The sequence below is a fragment of the Vanellus vanellus genome, assembly GCF_965231255.1.
Source record: "Vanellus vanellus genome assembly, chromosome: 2".
Classification (NCBI taxonomy): Eukaryota; Metazoa; Chordata; class Aves; order Charadriiformes; family Charadriidae; genus Vanellus; species Vanellus vanellus.
Window position 1 is genome coordinate 104,633,480 of NC_138906.1, and position 19,521 is coordinate 104,653,000.

General features: G+C 41.6%; 1 protein-coding gene across 1 annotated transcript; it reads right to left on the bottom strand.

Moving 5' to 3' along the window:
- Positions 1 to 2,842: 2,842 nt before the first annotated feature.
- On the bottom strand, positions 2,843 to 8,971 carry GMNN (geminin DNA replication inhibitor). The gene is made up of 7 exons (XM_082479152.1): positions 8,902 to 8,971; positions 8,276 to 8,339; positions 6,359 to 6,457; positions 5,861 to 5,999; positions 5,131 to 5,213; positions 4,942 to 5,052; positions 2,843 to 3,330 (listed from the first exon to the last, which is right to left on the bottom strand). The coding sequence occupies exons 2-7, from the start codon at positions 8,330 to 8,332 to the stop codon at positions 3,127 to 3,129; spliced, it is 693 nt and encodes a 230-aa protein (XP_082335278.1). The 5' UTR covers positions 8,333 to 8,339; positions 8,902 to 8,971; the 3' UTR covers positions 2,843 to 3,126.
- Positions 8,972 to 19,521: the final 10,550 nt, after the last annotated feature.

Genomic DNA, 19,521 nt, shown 5'->3' on the forward strand with positions numbered 1-19,521 from the left:
CCATGGTTTGCTTGACTCTGCTAGTGCCTGCACAGCTCTTCCTCCTTGAAGCATTCAGCACCTGCAAACAGCCTGTGTCCCCACACTTTAGTCTTGCACATCTGGAATTCTTTCCCGTTAGGACATGCACATTTTATACGAGAAGTGCTAGGATGCAGTAGATGCATCCCTCTTCTGAGTGGCCTTAGGATAATTCAGTGAAAGACGAGATTGTGTCCACAGCCTCTGCAAGGAAAAGGAGTCAGCACACTGGCCAAGCTGGTGCACAAAGGCATTTATGACTTCTTGGAATCACATTCTGCAGTTAGGTTCCAGAACTGGCAATTTTATTCTGCTAGAAAGAATGTTCTCTGTAATTTAGCTGGATATGAAATATCTTTGTCTTTAGTGATGTTAGTTTCCAGCCATTACATAGCTATGTTTCAGTGGTAAAAGAGTTTCCCTGCATACTTAAATAAAACTAAAAGGTCAGAGATGGTTGAAGCAGAACTAATTACACAAATCTCTACACATTTGACAAGTCTTTCTCACATAGACACAGAGTTCCTGTACTTACTATAAGATCGTTCTACTGCATACACATTTAAAAAAAAAAAAAACAACTCTGGAATTTTCAGGACAGTAAGTGAAACTTGACCCTTCCAGAACATTTTTAAGTAGCAATTAATGCAGCATCACAAAACTTCTGAAAACACTTTCACACATTAATATTTCTGCTATAATAGGCACAGGGAGATTATTTCATCAAGGAGCAATACATCTGTGACAGAGATAGGGCATGTATATGGGTTTTATTCCGATGCCACAATTCAGCTCTCATACCCAGTCTTCTCCTGCAGAATTTTTTTCTTTTTCAGGAGTTTATATAGCAAACTATTCTCTCCGCTAATGAATTCAAGTCAGTAAAACCATAGTAGCTTGAAGACTTCTGGTGCAAATGTGTCTATTATTATGTGGCCCATGTCTTTTTGATGTAAGAAGTTTTTCTATTACAGGTGGGCCAAATGCTGCAACACACATCAGCCCACATGAAGAACTTGCAATTTATTTTGTACACAATCCATTTCAACAGAAGCAAGGATCCAGCTACTCAAGGCACTGTCTTGTCTTTGTTATTTAAAATAAATTAAGAAAAAAAAGCACAAGATTTAAATCTAATAAGCATTCTTCTTGACCATCTTGATGAAAAGAAGGAAGAGACAGATGCGGATAATGCATCCAAATTCTGGATTTGTTACTGTCTAGCAGGTCTTTGTTCTAACAGCAGCACCTGTGTTACAGCAGTTCACAGAGCAGGAGGTGAAATGGTGGCGAAGAAGTCGTACTCGCTGTCTCACTTGGATCAGTCTGCCTGGCCAGCTAATAATGCAACAGCACTTTCTTCCCTTCTGCAGTCTCCACAAATGCAAAATACTCCTGATGTTCAAAAATAAAGACACCTCTGAAGAATGACTGTTAACTATGAATAACAAACTAAATCCCACTGCATAAAGACTGTTACAAGTTTTATGTGTTTCCTCATTTACTATTGTTGAAGAACTACTTTGACACGAAAATTGCTTAGAATCCGAGAGGAGACATTTTAAGTCACTCCACAGTATTACGTTTTGAACAGAACACCAAGGTTTCTCCACAAAGCAGGTATCCAGCATCCATTTTTTTCTTAAACACAATGTCAGTGAAAGTTAAAGGACACACCTTTGTCACCATTTCTGCACTGTGATAGAAAGGATCACACCTAAGCACCCTCTAAAGCACAAATTGGAAGGTGTAACATTTTGTTTACAAAGTTCCCAGGAAAATAGGATACCTCACCTTGTGGTTACCAGATTCAAGGTGAAATGGAAGCCAGAAAGAATATTACTTTCTACAACAGTTCTGACATTCTGAATGTCACAGCTGAAAACAGTTTTGACACATCTAACTTACTGACATCTACAGGGAGAGAATAAGATATGGAAGGAAACTAAAGGTGTCAATCTGATAGTGCCACAGGTCTGTTCACACATCTCCTGAAGCACCTGTTTTGGCAAGGCCCAAAAGATCCATAAAACAGAAACCCTCTGATTATCTCTGCCTCCTGAAAGCCATTCAGCTTTAAGCTCTTCACAAAATATTGCCATGGCCACTATCTTTTAAAGCCTATCCTTGGAAGAGCTTGTTACTTCCAGAACAACTGCAAAATTCACTCAGGACTGGAAAGCCTATATTCAACTGCAGACATTCTTCCCCCAATATGGATGCCAGATAAGATGCTCAAAGTTTTAAAGAGTGCTTTTTATTCCTGTAAACCCTTCAGAACATTACTATCTTGGTAAAAAGGTGCCTCATGTCTCAGTAAATACCAGAGCAATAAAAAAAAAAAATTCAGACATTGAGTGTCCTTTCAGAGTAGCTCTGAAATGTAGGCAGCCTTGTCTCCATCTAATTTTCAGTACAGCTGCTATTAGGAGCAAGAACACACCACCTTTTCTTTACAAGCCAATAAGTGTATTTCTAAAATAGACTGTCTAATACTTACTTCAGCTCTCATCTACACATCTTGGAAAAGGCTCCCTTAAAAGACAGACAGTTATTTTAAAAACCCTGAAAAGCATAAGTCTAACTAAACTTTACATCTTGACTCTTATTACCCATTCTTGACTTCCTGAAGCACACATTTTATTTTGCTTGCCATATCCACCAAAACCACTCTGTTCTCTGGAATTCTGCAAATCTAAGGAGTTAAAGACTGCCCAGGCACTCCCCGTAAACTTCAAAGCTTTCATCTACAGTTGTCACAACTGACTTACAAACCTAGAACAAGCCATTCCCCACTCAAATAAGAGGCTGTTTTGGAAAGGCAAAGATTTATTTATCAATTTTCATGTATCATGTCATACCAACTGATAAAGATATTTACACAAGTTTGAAATACACAGTATTTGCATTTTATACAAGCAACTAAGTGCAGCCTGTAAGGTCTTCTATGCAGTATCCGGATACTCCCACTGCTACATAATTCCAGTTAAAAACCAACACCTGCAATGATCCCACAACAGTTTCTATACCTGAGAAGTTTTAGTATATCCTTTCAAGAGGAAGTCTGCAATTAAAAGCCACATACATAAGCCTATTTAAAGGTTGTCATTCCAGTTGCAAATGACATGCTTCCTTTGAAGCAAGATCTGATGGACTCTCCCTTAAGCCACATGATACTTCTGATGGCCCTTCTTCAGAAGCGTTGTCTGCATCATCTCCACAATTAAGCTCTTCATTTTCTTGTTTGGATTCCTCTAGAGCCAGACTCTTCAGTGTCTCAGGATTGTCAGGTGCTTGCCCAGTTAGCCTCTAGAAAGAAAGAGGAGACAGTGAACTTAATTCACCATGTGCAGTTTTATCTTGCTGGCTCTTATTAAGTAGAAAACGTATTAAGCAAACTAATTATCTTGGTTCGGAGATCATTGATATAATTAAAACATTCCTCAGTCACAAAAGTCTTGGACACTTGAGTTCAACTCAAATTGCTACCTCTAATGCACAGACCACATCTGCTTTGTTGACTGTTAAGTCTTCCTTAGGCTCTTCAGGACAGGTTTTATCTTGCACAACCTAAAATATGGGAAATATCTTCCCAAGTTACATATTACTATAGTACTATATAGGTTTAATTTCAGAAAAATTACTATTCAACAGATTAAGTTCATAATTTTTAATCAGAGATAATGAAGCTACATCAAGTCTAGATGAACTAGAAGACCCAGTTTCTAGCACTTAAACTAAAAGTTCCTCACTTAACCTGATCTAAGGAAGGAAAAACAGGACTGTAAGAGGCTGCTTTTGAGTCTTCCGGTTGTTCGATATATCACTTAAAGCTCATTAAAGCCTCAGAAGTGAGCAGCTTACAACCACTAAGTGAATTTAACAGTTGAGGAACTGCAGAGAAGTTTCCAACTACATTAGTTCTTTAAGTCCTTAAGTAATTTAATTTCTGCCTGTGGGTTTATCACTGAAAAGCAGCACTCAACAAATACCAAAGAAATATAAGTTTAACAAATTAGTGGAGTCTTGAAAGACTCATCTAAATAATTGCACGAACTGAAGGTTAACTTGATCAAATTTACTTCTTGATTAATTGAGTTTCTCACAATAATCTTCCATTTTGTTTCCATCTCCTCAGTTTAATCGGAGGATCAAAATATTTGTCAGGCAGCCAGCTTTGTATCCCAGTTGAGAGCTCAATCCCTACAAAAACAATGTAGCTGATAATTTTAGTATCAAGGTTACGCAGTTATATATTTATAACACCTTCAGAGGCTGTCACAGACAATCTGCTCCTGGTAAAGTATTCATGGAATCGGTGACCCAACTGCCTGTCCCCAAGAATTGTCAGAGGCAGCTGTTTTGAAATTTACAAGTTTATGAACCCGACTGACTTTGTGCATTAGCCCTTTTTGGGTCATAGAACTAGCAATTCCTCAGTGAAACCTTGACTTTAAAGAGCATAAGTGCTCCGTTCTCCCTCTCGCTGCTCCACTTTGTGTTCCTGCTGTTTCAAGTTTAGTTCCTCAAAGAAAATGGCCAGTAAAAACACTTTGTTTAGCCAGAAGCCTCACACAAGCTAATAAGCACCCAAACTTAAGTCATCCCAGAAAAGTGAAAATGAACCTTTCCTTCCCTTTTCATCACCTCTAACATGCAAAGCCTGTTCTGTTAAGACAAAGGGTTGAATCTTCCCCTCTGAAAACACACCTCAGTACTTTCTCATTACTCCTATGGACCAAGCTGGAAAAAGCCCTAGAAGGGGCTTTATGCCTCTGAACTAGAACAATCCCACAGGAAACAAGTTAAATAGTAATTTAAAATGATGTTATGTGAACACACAGAACAGAAGTCACGATTCATAAAAAAAAGAAATCTGCTTGTTTTTCATTCCACAATGTTAACTGAAAATTCAAGTACCTCAATCATGCTGGTCATATAATGCACATGTTCAGCAAGTGACATTAGCTCTTCATTTTCTTCTTTTAGGCGGGCAATTTCACCATCTTTCTGTTCAATTTCTTTGTGCAGCTAAGTTCAGATAACAAGATGTTAAAACAGGAAGGCAATATCCAGTAATCAAGAAGTTAGTTATCTTTCACTAGCTACCTTTTCATTTTCCTGAAGCACTTCATACAGAGCCTTCCTCCTTTCTTCAGCCACTTCTTTCCAGTATTGAGATGAAGGGCTTCCTGAAGTAAGAAGCTACAGTAAGTCTGTGCTAAGGCTGAATTCTTGAGATCACCTTAAGGTATCTAACTTGTATACAAGTGTTGTATAAACTGTGATAAGAATTCTCTCCATAAAGGGTTTTCCCAGACACTAATTGTAAATTTACAACTAGAGACATAAGCTTACAGAAAACAGAGATCCCACGCTGTATTAACAACTACACAAGCAGAGTCTTCAAGAGGCTGCCTCAAGCATGGCAGCAGGCTTTGCAAGATGGTCACATTTGCAAGTGTCAGTCTTAATGTGTACTTTGTGGAAGACAGAAGTCTTACTTGCAAGTCACTGTCCATATTGGGCTTAATGGTTCTGAGATACTGTACAAACTAGTCACTTCAGAGCTCGTAGCCAAGCCAAAAGTAACAAACTACAGGACTTCTTAGTACTGCAGCACACAATGTTTCTCAGCTACTGGTTACTCTCTTAAACATTAAGTATCTATACTGCATTTACTATACCATAGAGGATAAGTATCATTAATTCCTGCTAGGCATTACATAAAAACACAAAGCCCTTATCTAACTGACAAAGGAACCATGTTTCAAGCTATATTCCAATGGGAGCATAACATTTTTAAGTGCAAAAAAACATTTCAGAAATTACCACATACCTTTTATCATGAGATCTTCAGCTTGAATGACATCATTCACATTCTCATTTTCTTGCTCTTTGTCCACAGACACCTCAGCTTTACAAGCCTTTGAGGTGAACTTGTTATTCCAGAGTTTCCTTTTGACTGAAGATTTCTTCTGCAGAAAACACAGGCAGGTTTAACTTCAGAGCAACATTTCAAGTTGGTGTTTTTTTTTTTTTTTTTTTAAATACAAACTTGCAAGTCTGCTCACCAATGACTGCAAATAAGTCTTTAAAAGCCCCAGTTTCTTCACATTATAGTTCTGATTTACAGACATCATCCTTGACACCCATAGCTTTAACACAAACTGCTAGTTTTTAATAGTTTATTACTAAAATAACAGTAAGCTGAAGTTGTGTCACACAAGTCAGCAGATTTTTTTTTCAAATATATTAGTTTTGAGTTAAAAGCTCAGAAGCATTTCACTATGAGTAGAAATAATTACACATCTACAGGTTATCTTCTAATTCATACCTCATTACGTCTGCCAACCAGGCAACCTGCTGCTGAAGGCTGAATCATTTTAAGAGTTTGTCTTGGGGCAGCACTGCATGTAGTGTCTGTGAGGTACTTCTAAAAAGACAAATATAACTTCAGATAGTTGCCACTCTTCTCTATGTCAAGAGAAACTTAGAGATTTGTCATGCTTCCATTAAGGTAACCCATGGTTCATCTTGTCAAGACAAAAAAGATGATACTTTAGTATAGGCTTGTGCAAAGAAGGGGATATAATTATCTGTAGCAGAGACAGACCTTTATCACATGAAGCTATGCTCAGTTCCTGCCTCTTAGAAAACCCATTCCCTTCATAAAGGGACTTGAACAGGTCTTACAGCAGAAGTATTCTGACAAGATTTCAAAGCTAGCTACCATGCAGTGACACATATAAACTTAAACTGAAGCTCCCAAACTTGTATTTGACAACAGCAGTATCAGACTCCAGTGGAAAGACAAAAGTGATGCAATTGCAAGTTTACTTGGCAAATTCATACACATCACTTTAGGCAGTACCTATTTTTGTTACCTGTAAGCACACCTTCCAGTGGTGTTCACTTAAATAGATGTGTTACTTCAAATTATCCATCAAAATGGATCTAAAGCTTTCTTGCTTCAATACAGACAGGCTATTGTTTTGTATAAACTGTATGTTTATCACTTTTCCTGTCATGCATAAATACCCATTTCCTTCATTTAAGCCTTCTGATTGGGTTGGTTACATTGCCACCATGGGACAGCAAACAATGGCAGACAACCAAGCAAGAATAGCCAGAATATAATGCCACACCAGCGTGAGAAAGTTGTCATACAAAGTACAGTGTGAATCGGTAAGTGTTCACCTTTCCCACGGTAGTTTCTGCCACCAATTATCCTACTGTTGAACTCAAGGACAAACACTAACTGCTGTGGGAACAAGAATCACACTGTGTCAGACACTGCTTGCTGCTATTGAAGGTTAGAGCTAAGTATACTCCGCCAAGAAATTATTGACTAATACTTGAGTTAACCCATTGAAAGTGCAAAAAGCTCCACTGAGGAATTTATACCCTGGAGCCACTACAGGACAAGATTACCATGTGTCCAAATCAGACTTGTCAATTAGCAATTCATTAATACCAGAAGTGTTCATTACAATCACTCTATCCCTCCTGACAGAGGGATATATTTCATACAGTATTTGTACAATTTCAAGTAGGGCCTACATTAAAAGGTTTAACAAAAGTGTTTTCTAACAGTGGAATAGGTATCAGCTTTAGTAACTTCTTATCAGTTACTTCTTAAAAACCCGAATCCTTTGAGCACTTCCACTAATTCCAAGGCAACCATGGTTCATGAGCATGACTTTAGAAACAGATCTACATGCATGAATACTTCAGCTGAAGCATACTCAAGTCAAGACAGACTTAACTCTAAAGTTCAGTCGTATAAAGGACAGGCTACAGAACCTACTCTACAACCCCTGAGCAGCCAGATTGATTCATTAACCAAACTAAGCCTGACAGCACCTAAAAACAAAACAAAAAAAAAACACATAGGGAAAGACGGCAAGTTCAGTACCAAACTAAAAAGGACTTGCTGAGCAATAAGAAAGAAGCAGTCATAAACATATCTGCTCAAGCAGGACAGAGTGTTCCCAAGCCACACTGACTGCCAGGAGGTTACTCAAGCCAAGAGGACATAAGCCAGGTAGGCGCACATTGCAACAGATCCCTTTGTATTCCTTCCGTGGATATAAAACTTGTGTCAGACAGAGGGACCATTTCCCAGAGAACTGAATGCAAACCTCTGAACAAAGCAAATTCTGTGTTAAAGACACTCTTGATAAATGTAACCTTCCATTTTCTATCCCTTACGTGCTCCCATTTTCTAGCTTAAAGAATTTAAAGCCTATACCTGCAAAGATCCTGATGATTGTTCCACGTTCGGTTTCTGTTTCATTTTGGAATTCATCGAACGCCTAGAAAAAAAAAAAAAAAAAAAGTAAAACCGTAGTAATACCTGCTTGCAACGGAAGTTCAGGGACACTAGTTACAGAAGATTACAGTTCCACTTTGTCAACTTCTACGACAGCATTAAAAATTCAGTCGTGAAACGACGGTCAGCAGGCTCTTCCAGAGCCCCTGGAGGGGTTCGGTGCCCCCCTTGCTCTCCTCTCCCCCTCCCGCCCGAGATACGAGCTGCAAGTGCGCGGTGGGGCTAAAAAAAACACAACGCCTTGAGGAGACACCTCGTGTCGCGGCCACGCTGGCCCACCACACACTACAGCCCCATTAAGCCTTTCCACAGGGGACCGCGTGGGGGTGTCACAGACACACACTCAAGATGGCGGGGGTGGGAGAGGGGAGGGGGATGATACCCACCCACTCCCGCCAGCCGAGCCCGCAGCGTCCTTCCCCCGCTCGCCGGCGCGGCCAATGGGGAAGGTAGGCAGAAGCCCGCCAAGACCCAAAAACACGGCTATGATATGAAAGCCCCCGGCCCGCCCAAGCCTAGCGCACGCCGCCGCCGGCCCCGCTCACCACAGTCGCTCCCGCTCTGCTCTGCTCTGCTCCCCTCAGCGCGCGCACCCGACCACCCCCTCGTTCCCGCCGCGCACCTATAAGGAGGGCCGGGGCCCACAGTCACGTGGTCCACCGGCCGCTCTCCCAAGCCAATGGGAGGCCGCGCTCGGCCATGCCGCCGGCGGAGCCACGCCCCGCAGGCCGCTGGCGGGAGGATGGAGGGGAGGGGTGAGGTGGGCGGCCTGAGGGGGCTTGAGGGGGGCCGAGGCCCGCAGGAGGTAGGGCGGAGCGAGTGCCTGTGGCAGTGGTGCGGGGAGAGGTTTTTCACCTTGAGGAAGGTGAGAAGAAAACCGAGAGTACAGCACCTCAGCTATCCTGTCCCTGGCCAGTGGCTCTGGGGGGCACACGGGCCTGTCTGGTGCAATCTGCCCCCAGGCTGGGGTACATGAGCTGAAGCTGAAGGAAATGGCTATTAACACCTTATGTAGGAAGTCAACTGCTTCCGTATTCAAAATCTCTCTGTAGCTCAAAACTAGATACAAAGTCCCTCTGACTGCTTCCTCTCTCCCATAACTTGTTGTATTTTATAAAGACATTGTACCAAAACAAATTTAAATCATAGACTCATAGAATGGTTTGGGTTGGAAGGGACCTTGAAGATCATCAACTTCCAACTCCCCTGCCATAGGCAGGGACACCTCCCACTAGACCAGGTTGCTCAAAGCCCCATCCAGCCTGGCCTTAAACACCTCCAGGGATGGGGCCTCCACAACTTCTCTGGACAAATGATGTGTCCACTTTATTGTCACCACTTCTATCTAAATACAGTACAATCTGCAAAACCGGGGAAGAAAATCAACATGGTTAAGCCAAAACAACGGATTTACAATAATTTTACATACAATATAGACTACAAGTCTCAATTATGCATAAGGTATGCTGTTAAGTTTGTTAGAGGCCACTTTACAATTATGTTCTTGCAACTATTTGCACATTTATCTTATTTATGCGAAATAGCATGTTCTGCTGACTTGCGCATAAATGTTTTTAGAGATAAGGACACATTCCTTGCAATCAAGGTCTCATAGCTAGCCCAGAGCAACTATCAACATTTTTTCCAGGGAATATGATGGAGCTATTAGAAATTAGGATAATTACAGAGAAAAGTATTTATCTAGCATGCCACTCTGTCAATCTTCTGTTTGGAAATAAACTGTCTGGCACTTAAGAGAATATCTTAAGAGGAATGTCATGGTCTGACGAAAGAAAGAAAGGCAGAACATGAAAAATGATGAATTAGGAAATCGTTAAACAAGGATAAGGAAATAAAGCTGATCTCTCTTGCATAAACTTGTTCAGTCTCCCATTGACCCATTTAAACGTTCATTGTCCACAACATCCTTCGGCAAGTAGTTCCAGAGCACAAATACCCATTGTCTGAAGAACACTCTCTTTTTTTTTTCTTTTGAACTCGATTCCTATCGCTTCATTTGATGTCCCAAGGCCCTGTACTGGAACAGACAACAAACAATTGGTCTTCATCTAGGCCATTGTTACACAGATTCTCCTCCAGTTCTCCCTCCCAGGTCTACTTAGCCATCCCTTACATGAAAGCTGTTGCACCTTTCTGCTCTTTTGTTAACTATATGCCATTTAATTTGCCTTTGTAACCACTGCTGAGCATCGGGCTGGCTAACATTTTTGTGGAAACAAAATGTTTTGATCATAACTTTGATCTTGTTCTTGAATGATGGTCAGTTCAAAGTCTGTTACTTGATATGTGAAATAAAGATTTTTATCCTATGTATGTTCTTTTGTATTTATCTATATTGAATTTCATTGACTGCTGTACTCACCAATTACTCAATTCCATAATGCCCTTCTGAAGTTTTTCAGTCAGCTCTGTTCCCATTATTTTGAATAATACTGTCTCATCAGCAAGCTGTCACCTCAATAAGCTTTGTCTTCTATCAAGAAAACAAAAATAACAAAGGCAGAAATGTCTATCTAAATTACTATTGTTCGGTTACATTAGTAAAAAAAAGTGTTCATGCTTTTAAGTTAATTTAATTCTTGTTGATTCTAGAAGAACATTTGACATGTCCATATTCCAAAACACTAGCAGATATGCTAAACTCTGATCAAACACACACATAAATCTTACCAGTGTTAAATCTCCTTTCAGAAAGATCTGGGTACAGGTAATGTGTACATAAACAGAATATCAAAACATTCCTATTTTTATGTTTTATGTATTGTTGTATAGAATCATAGAATGGTTTAGGTTGGAAGGGATCTTGAAGATCATCTAGTTCCAACCCCCCTGACATAGGCAGGGACACCTCCCACTAGACCAGGTTGCCCAAGGCCACGTCCAGCCTGGCCTTGAACACCTCCAGGGATGGGGCCTCAACAACCTCTCTGGGCAACCTGTTCCAGTGCCTTACCACCCACAAAGTGAAAAACTTCTTCCTAATGTTTAATCTAAACCTGCCCTCTTCCAGTTTAAAGCTATTCCTGCTCGTCCTATCACTACATGCCCTAGTAAAAAGTCCTTCCCCAGCTCTCCTGTAGGTCCCCTTTAGGTACTGGAAGGCCACAATAAGGTCTCCCCAGAGCCTTCTCTTTTCCAGGCTGAACAGCCCCAACTCTCTCAGCCTGTCCTCATAGGAGACGTGCTCCAACCCTCTGATCATTTTTGTAGCCCTCCTCTGGACCCGCTCCAACAGGTCCATGTCCTTCTTATGTTGGGGACTCCAGAGCTGGATGCAGTACTCCAGGTGGGGTCTCACAAGAGTGGAGTAGAGGGGCAGAATCACCTCCTTTGACCTGCTGGCCACACTTCTTCTGATGCAGCCCAGGATACGGTTGGCCTTCTGGGCTGCAATCGCACATTGCTGGCTCATGTTGAGCTTCTCGTCAATCAGCACCCCCAGGTCCTTCTCCCCAGGGCTGCTTTCCAGCCACTCCCTGCTGAGCCTGTATTTGGGCTTGGGATTTCCTTGACCCAGATGTAAGATCTTGCACTTGGCTTTGTTGAACTGCATGATGTTGGCTTGGGCCCACCTTTCCAGCCTGTCCAGGTCCCTCTGGATGGCATCCCTCCCCTCCAGCGTGTCTACCTCGCCAAACAGCTTGGTATCATCAGCAAACTTGCTGAGGGTGCACTCAACCCCACTGTCCATGTCGCCAACAAAGATGTTGAACAGTCCAGGTCCCAGTACCGACCCCTGAAGCATGCCACTCATCACTGCTCTCCACTTGGACATTGAGCCATTGACTGCAACTCTTTGAGTGTGACCGTACAGCCAGTTCTTTATCCACTGAGTGGTCCATTTGTAAATCCATGTGTCTCCAATTTAGAGACCAGGGTATCGTGTGGGACAGTGTCAAACACTTTGCATAAGTCCAGGTAGATGACATCGGTTGCTCTTCCCTTGTCCACTGCCACTGTAACCCCTTCGTAGAAGGCCACCAAATTTGTCAGCAATATAGCAATATACATATGCAATATAAAATACATTATACAAAACATTTAAATTGTACGCATGCATAGATTTATATACATAAAATAGGCAACATGTGTATTTTATGGCTGTGATAAAATTTTTGTAATACTGACGTTTTCAAGTGAAACTTTCTCAAAGATTACCTTTCAAAAATTCAGCTTTAATTTATAAAAAGTTTTCCAGTAGATTTATAGTTCAGAAGTGGAACAACTGCTTTTGGAAATGTTGATAATTGGAAAGGGCCCGAGGTAATGGGAGATGGTTCTGATGTGACAGTTCTGTTTGATTTTCCTTTTAATTTGTTCCTTGCTGGAGGCATACGATCTGGAGTTTATTACAAAGGTGCCACTACTTCAATTTATCCATCTGAAGAACTTGTCCTTTTATGAATCCGTGTGTCTCAGAGTTTTCCTTCAGTTCAGTTTCTTCAGTTCGAGAGGTTTGTAAAGAATCCCTTCACTGTGTTATAAAGAACACTGAGAGCTTATTATCAGAAGCTTATTCATAGTCTTAATCGTGGCAAATCAGTACAATTATAAAAAAATCTCTAAAAGGTTTCAGGTTACTGTAATAATTCCCATTTTTGTGGCTGGAGGTTAAATTAAAATTAGTGGTTATAGCATTTTTACATGTAAAAATCTGTTAGTCCACTACTAGCAGAATCTGTATCTTCAGATTGAGTGCAATATATTGCATTTCAGATTGTTTGTTTCATAAAAAATAATACTTATGACTATTTGCACTTCAAGTGAGCCTAAGCAAACATGCTGTGGTTTCCCATAGAGCTCAGCCAATTTGTTAGATTATTCATGGCAGTAGACAATGTGTACTTTTTAGAGCTTTTATACTCCACTGCTATTGATAAATGTTATCAGCTTTTACAGCAGAAAAAAAAAACTTCTTGGTGGATTTCATAGACTCATAGAATAGTTTGGGTTTGAAGGGACCTTTAAAGATTATTTAGTCCAAGCCCCCTCCGATAAGCAGGGACATATTCAACTAGATCAGATGGCTCAGAGCACCGTCCAACCTGACTGACCTTGAATGTTTCCAGGGATGGGGCATCTACCACCTCTCTGGGCAACCTGGTCCAGTGTCTCACCACCCTCATGCTAGAAAATATCTTCATTACACCCAGTCTAAATCTTCCCTCTTTTAGTTTAAAATCATTTCCCCTTGTCCTATTGCAACAGGCCCTGATAAAAGAGTTTGTCCCAATCTTTCTTACAAGCCCCCTTTAAGTACTGAAATGCCACAACAAGGTCTTCCTGGAGCCTTCTCATCTCTTGGCTGAACAGCCCGAACTCTCTCAGTCTGTCCTCATAGGAGACGTGCTCCAGCCCTCTGACCATTTTTGTGGCCCTCCTCTGGACCCGCTCCAACAAGTCCATGTCTTTTCTGTGCTGAGGACTCCAGAGCTGGACACAGTACTCCAGGTGGGGTCTCACCAGCGCGGAGTAGAGGGGCAGAATCACCTCCCTTGACCAACTGATCACACTTCTTTTGATGCAGCCCAGGATATGGTTGGCTTTCTGGTCTGCGAGAGCACATTGTTGGCTCATGTCCAGCTTTTCATCCACCATTACCACGAAGTCCTCCTTGGCAGGGCTGCTCTCAGGGCTTCATCTTGCAGCCTGTATTGATACCGGGGGTTGCCTTGACCCAGCTGCAGGACCCTGCACTTGACCTTGTTGAACTTCCCAATACAGAACCCTGAGGGACACCACTTGTCACCGATCTCCGTCTGGACATTGAGCCATTGAACACTACCCTCTTGATGCGACCATCCAGCCAATTCCTCATCCACCAAACTGTCCACCCATCAAATCTGTATCTCTCCAATTTAGAGAGAAGGATGTTGTGGTGGACCGTATCAAAGGCCTTACAGAAGTCCAGATAGACAACATCCATAGCTCTTCCCTTGTCCACTGATGTAGTTGCTCCATCGTAGAAGGCCACTAGGTTGGTCAGGCAGGACTTGCCCTTGGTGAAGCCATGCTGGCTGTCTCAAATCACCTCCCTGTCCTCCATGTGCCTTAGCATAGCTTCTAGGATCTGTTCCATGATCTTCCCAGGCAGAGGTGAGGCTGACAGGTCGGTAGTTCCCAGGGTCCTCCTTTCTACCCTTTTTAAAAATGGGTGCAATATTTCCCTTTTACCAGTCACTGGGGACTTCACCTGACTGCCATGACTTTTCAAATATCACGGAGAGTGGCTTGGCAACTACATCAGCCAATTCCCTCAGGACTCCGGGATGCATCTGATCAAGTCCCACAGACTTCTGTATGTTCCGGTTCCTCAGGTGGTCACAAACTTCATCTTCTCTTACAGTGGGAGGGACTTTGTTCCTCCAGTCCTTGCCTTGCTGTCCATCCACTCAAGAGATGTGGGGAGACAGGTTGCCAGTGAAGACTGAGGCAAAATATTTTTTGAGTACCTCAGCTTTCTCCTCATCCATTGTTACCAGTTTGCCAGTCTTGCTCATCAGGGAAGGTACGCTTTCTTTGACCCTCCTGGCTGACATACCTGCAGAAGCCCTTCTTACTGTTCTTTGCGTCCCTTGCCAAGTTCAGCTCCAGCTGTGCCTTGTTCTTCCTGACCCCATCCCTACACAACCGGGCAGTGTCCCTATACACTTGCCAGGATACCTGTCCCCGATTCCACTGCCTGTGTGTTTCCTTCTTGCCCTCTAGTTTGACCAGCAGGTTTTGACTCAGCCATGCCGGTCTCTTGCCTTCTGTTCCTGATTTCTTACACCTGGGGATCAAGAGCTCTTGCACTCTGTGGAAAGTGTCCGTAAAGATCTGCCAGCTCTGTCCTGCTCCCTTGCTCCTGAGGGCAGCTTCTCAGGGAGTCCTATTGACTAACTCCTTGAAGAACTGGAAGTTTGCTTTCCTAAAATTCAGGGTCGTGACTTTACTGCCTGCTCCATATCCCTCAGGACTGTGAACTCCACCATTGCATGATCACTGCAGCCCAGGCTGCCTCCAATCTTGATGTCACCAATTAGCTTACTTGCGTTGGTAACCAACAGGTCCAGTATCACATCCCCTCTGGTGGGGCTGCCTATTACCTGGCCTAAGAAGTTCTCTTCAATGCACTCCAGGAGTCTCCTGGATTGCCAACAGCTCACCGTGCTACTTTTCCAGCGGATGTCATGTCAGACTTCATGTGCCTGGGAACATGGGAATAGGTGGGAAGGCCCTACCCAGTCTTCAGTGACTCTGGGGTCCAGTCTTGCTTAGACTACTGTGTGTGGAAAGTTCCTACGCATGATACAGAAAGCGTTTGGACTTGGCTTTCTGAATCCAGTACTGGCAAAACAATATTTCTACTTGACAGTCACATTGTGCCTTTTGTCAAGGCCTTTATTGTAATCCACAGATAATTATCTAGCTCTGGGGTGCTAAGGACTCTTTATTTCTACCTGCTACATTAAGTGCAGGTAAATTACATTGTAATTTTTTATTTTGTAAATTACATTATTACATAAACATCATAAATGTTTTCATATTTATTAGTATTTAATCTAAGCAACTACTGTAACTGTTTTAGATGCAAAGAACTACTGTGGGCAGGGTCAAGCAACTCAGTGCGGTGTTGCACCTCTGAATCGCGTGAGTGTCTTACCTCAGGTCTGCTCTGGGTGCAAGCCCTGCAAAAGGGTCCCGGGAAGGAAGCCCCGAGGCTAGGTTTGGGATCTCTGAGTCAGTGAACAGGAACTGCGGCTCTCAGAGTCCCCTTCGGCTGTTCTTTTGGCCCTTCTGTCCAATGAAAAGACCCATCAATTAATTTAAGGGATAAAACGGCTCCCCGCAATCCGCCGGGTGACACTAGGTGGCAGCGTGGCATTACGTTGTCTAACGCTTCTCCTCCGTCAGTGTCGTTGTTTCTGGGGTATTACGTTGTACATCGTGTCTAACCGACAAGAAGTGCATGATTTGCCTTCTTTTCCCTAGGTTATTCAGCACGGAAGGCTGCATGCTAATGAAACTCTGACAAAGAAAGGATTATATGCACAGCACAATCCAGGTATAATTCAGAATGCAAGCCGGTTTTCAATGATGACCCCTGCTATTAATTAAATCTCTCCACAGAGTCTGCAATTTTCATGTATTAGAATAAAAGATTGTCCTGTGAATAGTAATCTGTAGCGCTTCAGAGGTGAAAGGTTAAAAGAAAAATCTACATCTTCCCTTCTGAATTTTCCCCTAGTTAAGTACTGTGACCAAGACATCCCTTAAAACACTGTTGCGTTCTAACCTTCTCAGCTATGGATTTACCTTGAAAAAAACATCATTTATGTAGTGCTTTAAGACTTTAAAATGAAACATTCTCTATAAAGGCTCAGAATTATTAGTCTAAAGATAATTCTAATTCTGTTGGCTACAAGTATTTAGAATATTATATACAGACTGAAAAATAAAACAAGTTTTTTCAAATTTTACCCTTATTCTTGCAAGCACCTGCTAAGCAAACACAAAACCTACATTGGAAAATCACTATCTTTCATTTTGATAGATCAAACATATGCGCAACATATATACACTTAAATACACATACTCAGCATTCCTAAATGAGTCAGGTAAACACATATTGGACAAGCAGAAAATGAGAACACACATAATCAAGTGTATATATATACACACACATAATTATTAAGATGGAAAAAACACAGCAAGACAGTAAGTACAGTTCAGCCAAAGTGTAGGATCAATACCCCACATGCCTAAGGATGTATGGCCCATTTTATGACCACAGCCCTACAACTAGAAGGCAGGACATAGAGAAGTGATGAATGAAGCTTAATATTGCAGCAGTAGCTGTACGTTGGATATATAGTTGTCCACAGCATGATGTCAGGAATGTTATACACATTAAATACTGTCATTTCCCTGCACAAAAGCATTCCTGTTATGTCTTAGAAACTAATGTTTTCTCTAAAGGCAGAAAAGAATGAATCACAGTATATTCTGAAATATATGGAAGAGCTTTAATTGCCACCTAATTTGTCTCGTTTGAATTTAGAAAGAATACGAATTTATTTTTGTCTGATGCATAAACATTTGGCACTGAATTAATCATAGTTCTGTTTTTGAAGCAAGTAGCTTCAGGGCTGATACTACTTCTAACACACACAGTATGCATGAAAAGTATAAACAGAAAGATAATAGAATCCATCTCATCTCTTCCTAACTATGTCTGTAACACATATGTCAATCTGTTAAAGACTAATTATTAACTAGAAATTATTAAGTTTTAAGTAGCTAATTATTAAGCTGGAAATTAAGAACAGAGGCATTAGGGTACAATCTTGCCTACATGCTTATGAGTAAACATTCAATTCTGAAAACAGGAGTTAGACTCTGAAATCACATAAATTTGGGGAAAAAAACCCAAACAAGGTGTTTCTATAAAGCTATCAATCCTTTTTAATTTATGGAAAAAAAACCCACAACTTATTATGCAACTGAAATGTGAAAAAAAAAAAAATCTACAGTGCTTAATTTCACTGAAAACAGCAAGGAAACAATAAAATGGTGAATAGAAAATACAAGTTTTCCAGAGCAGAAAAGAAGAAAATATACAAGCAGCCAGACATTCCAAACTTGTGGTGCTTCTCAAAACTTCATTACTAAAACAGTTTCTGTCCCACGGAATATATTCTTGTGATGAGGTACTTTCACACGGGCTATTGCCTACGCTGCCTGGTTCTGTGTTTCTCCAGGGTGATGGCTGAACCGTGTCACACCCCCTCCCCCCCACCCCCCCTTCCTGCCACAGAGACTGAAGTTCCTAGGGATGTGCATGCATTTGATTCCCCAAAGATTACAGGACCGCAGCTACACGGTAATGTACAAAGTTCTCCTTACTTTGAGTGGGAGAAAGACTAAAGGCCACCAGCTTATGCGTCTGTGCTGTGTTACCCAAGCAGGAGCTGACCCACTCTACTGACTGTTTTGCTCAGCCTGGATTTAACATGCACAAGAAACACATTTTTTGCTGTGCTAATGGGATTGAAGCCTAAAAAAAGAACTATTACGTATTTTGCATATACTGCCACAACCTACTTGTTGGGTTTGTTTTGTATACCACACACATTTCTCTTCTTAATGATAAAGCTTATATCGTTTTAAACTAGATTTGAAGAGAGGCAGTCCATGGTTCGACCAAGTGTTATAATTGCAAAACACGCACCAGCTTCCAGGCACACAAGCCTCTCTTATAAACAATACAACATTGCATAACCAGGAAGAATCAAAACAACAATATACAATTACTTGGTTAAGAGAATTATGGATCAATAGCATATAAATATTTATTTTGCTAAGTCTTAACTATCTATTCAATAAGAGACGTTACTTAATAATACATATTTTAACTAAGATACTGTTATTTTTCTACTATATGAGCTTTGTCACTGTGCACCATGGAGGAAAAGCGGCACAACTGTATAAAAGCAGGACAAGGCTCACGATTTTAATAGTGCAGATATTTCTGCACATATATGTATAATAAACATACTTTGGTTGGTTGATGTACTTATTGGTTTAAATGTTGTCAGGACATCTTTACTAGCCAATGAGCAAAAAGTAAAAAAAAATCTTCTCTGAGTTTGGTAAGGGAGGTAGTTGCCTATATAAGGAGGAGCAGCAATCTATACGCAAGGAACCTGGAGTGATTTCAGTTCCCCATCCCCTTCTGACATGTTGTGAAAGGATTTGAGCAGCCTGAGTTTGCAGAAGACAGCTGGTGGCTGCTGACACGTAATACTCTGTGCCCGATCTCCCATTTCCTCTAAGTGTATTTATACATATATATATATTCCTCTCCTCATAACTCTTCTAGAAAGTCATCCAGAAGAAAAACTGGTTTTGTGCCAGCACTACATTTGACAACAGTTTTTGGATGCATTCCTCAACCAGGGGCTGGGCAGCTGCCCGACCCTTTGTGACAAAGGGCAGTGGCTGTGGCTGCATCCCTGCACTAGAGAGGGCAGCTGGAGTTACTGGGCTGGAAGAAATCTCCTTCCTTTCTCCTCCGCAGGCAGGCAAAGCGCCAGTTCCCTGGGAGGGCCTTCTGTGCCGGGGCAATCCCCGCGTCAGGCAGCAGCACTGCATCGGGCTGT

Coding starts and splice junctions, on each gene's coding strand:
- GMNN (XM_082479152.1), bottom strand. CDS start 8,332: ATGAATTCCAAAATGAAACAGAAACCGAACGTGGAACAATCATCAGGA. Junction 5,053..5,130: donor TGCTTCAGGAAAATGAAAAG/GTAGCTAGTGAA, acceptor ATCTGAACTTAG/CTGCACAAAGAAATTGAACA. Junction 3,331..4,941: donor ATATGACCAGCATGATTGAG/GTACTTGAATTT, acceptor CTTTCTTTCTAG/AGGCTAACTGGGCAAGCACC.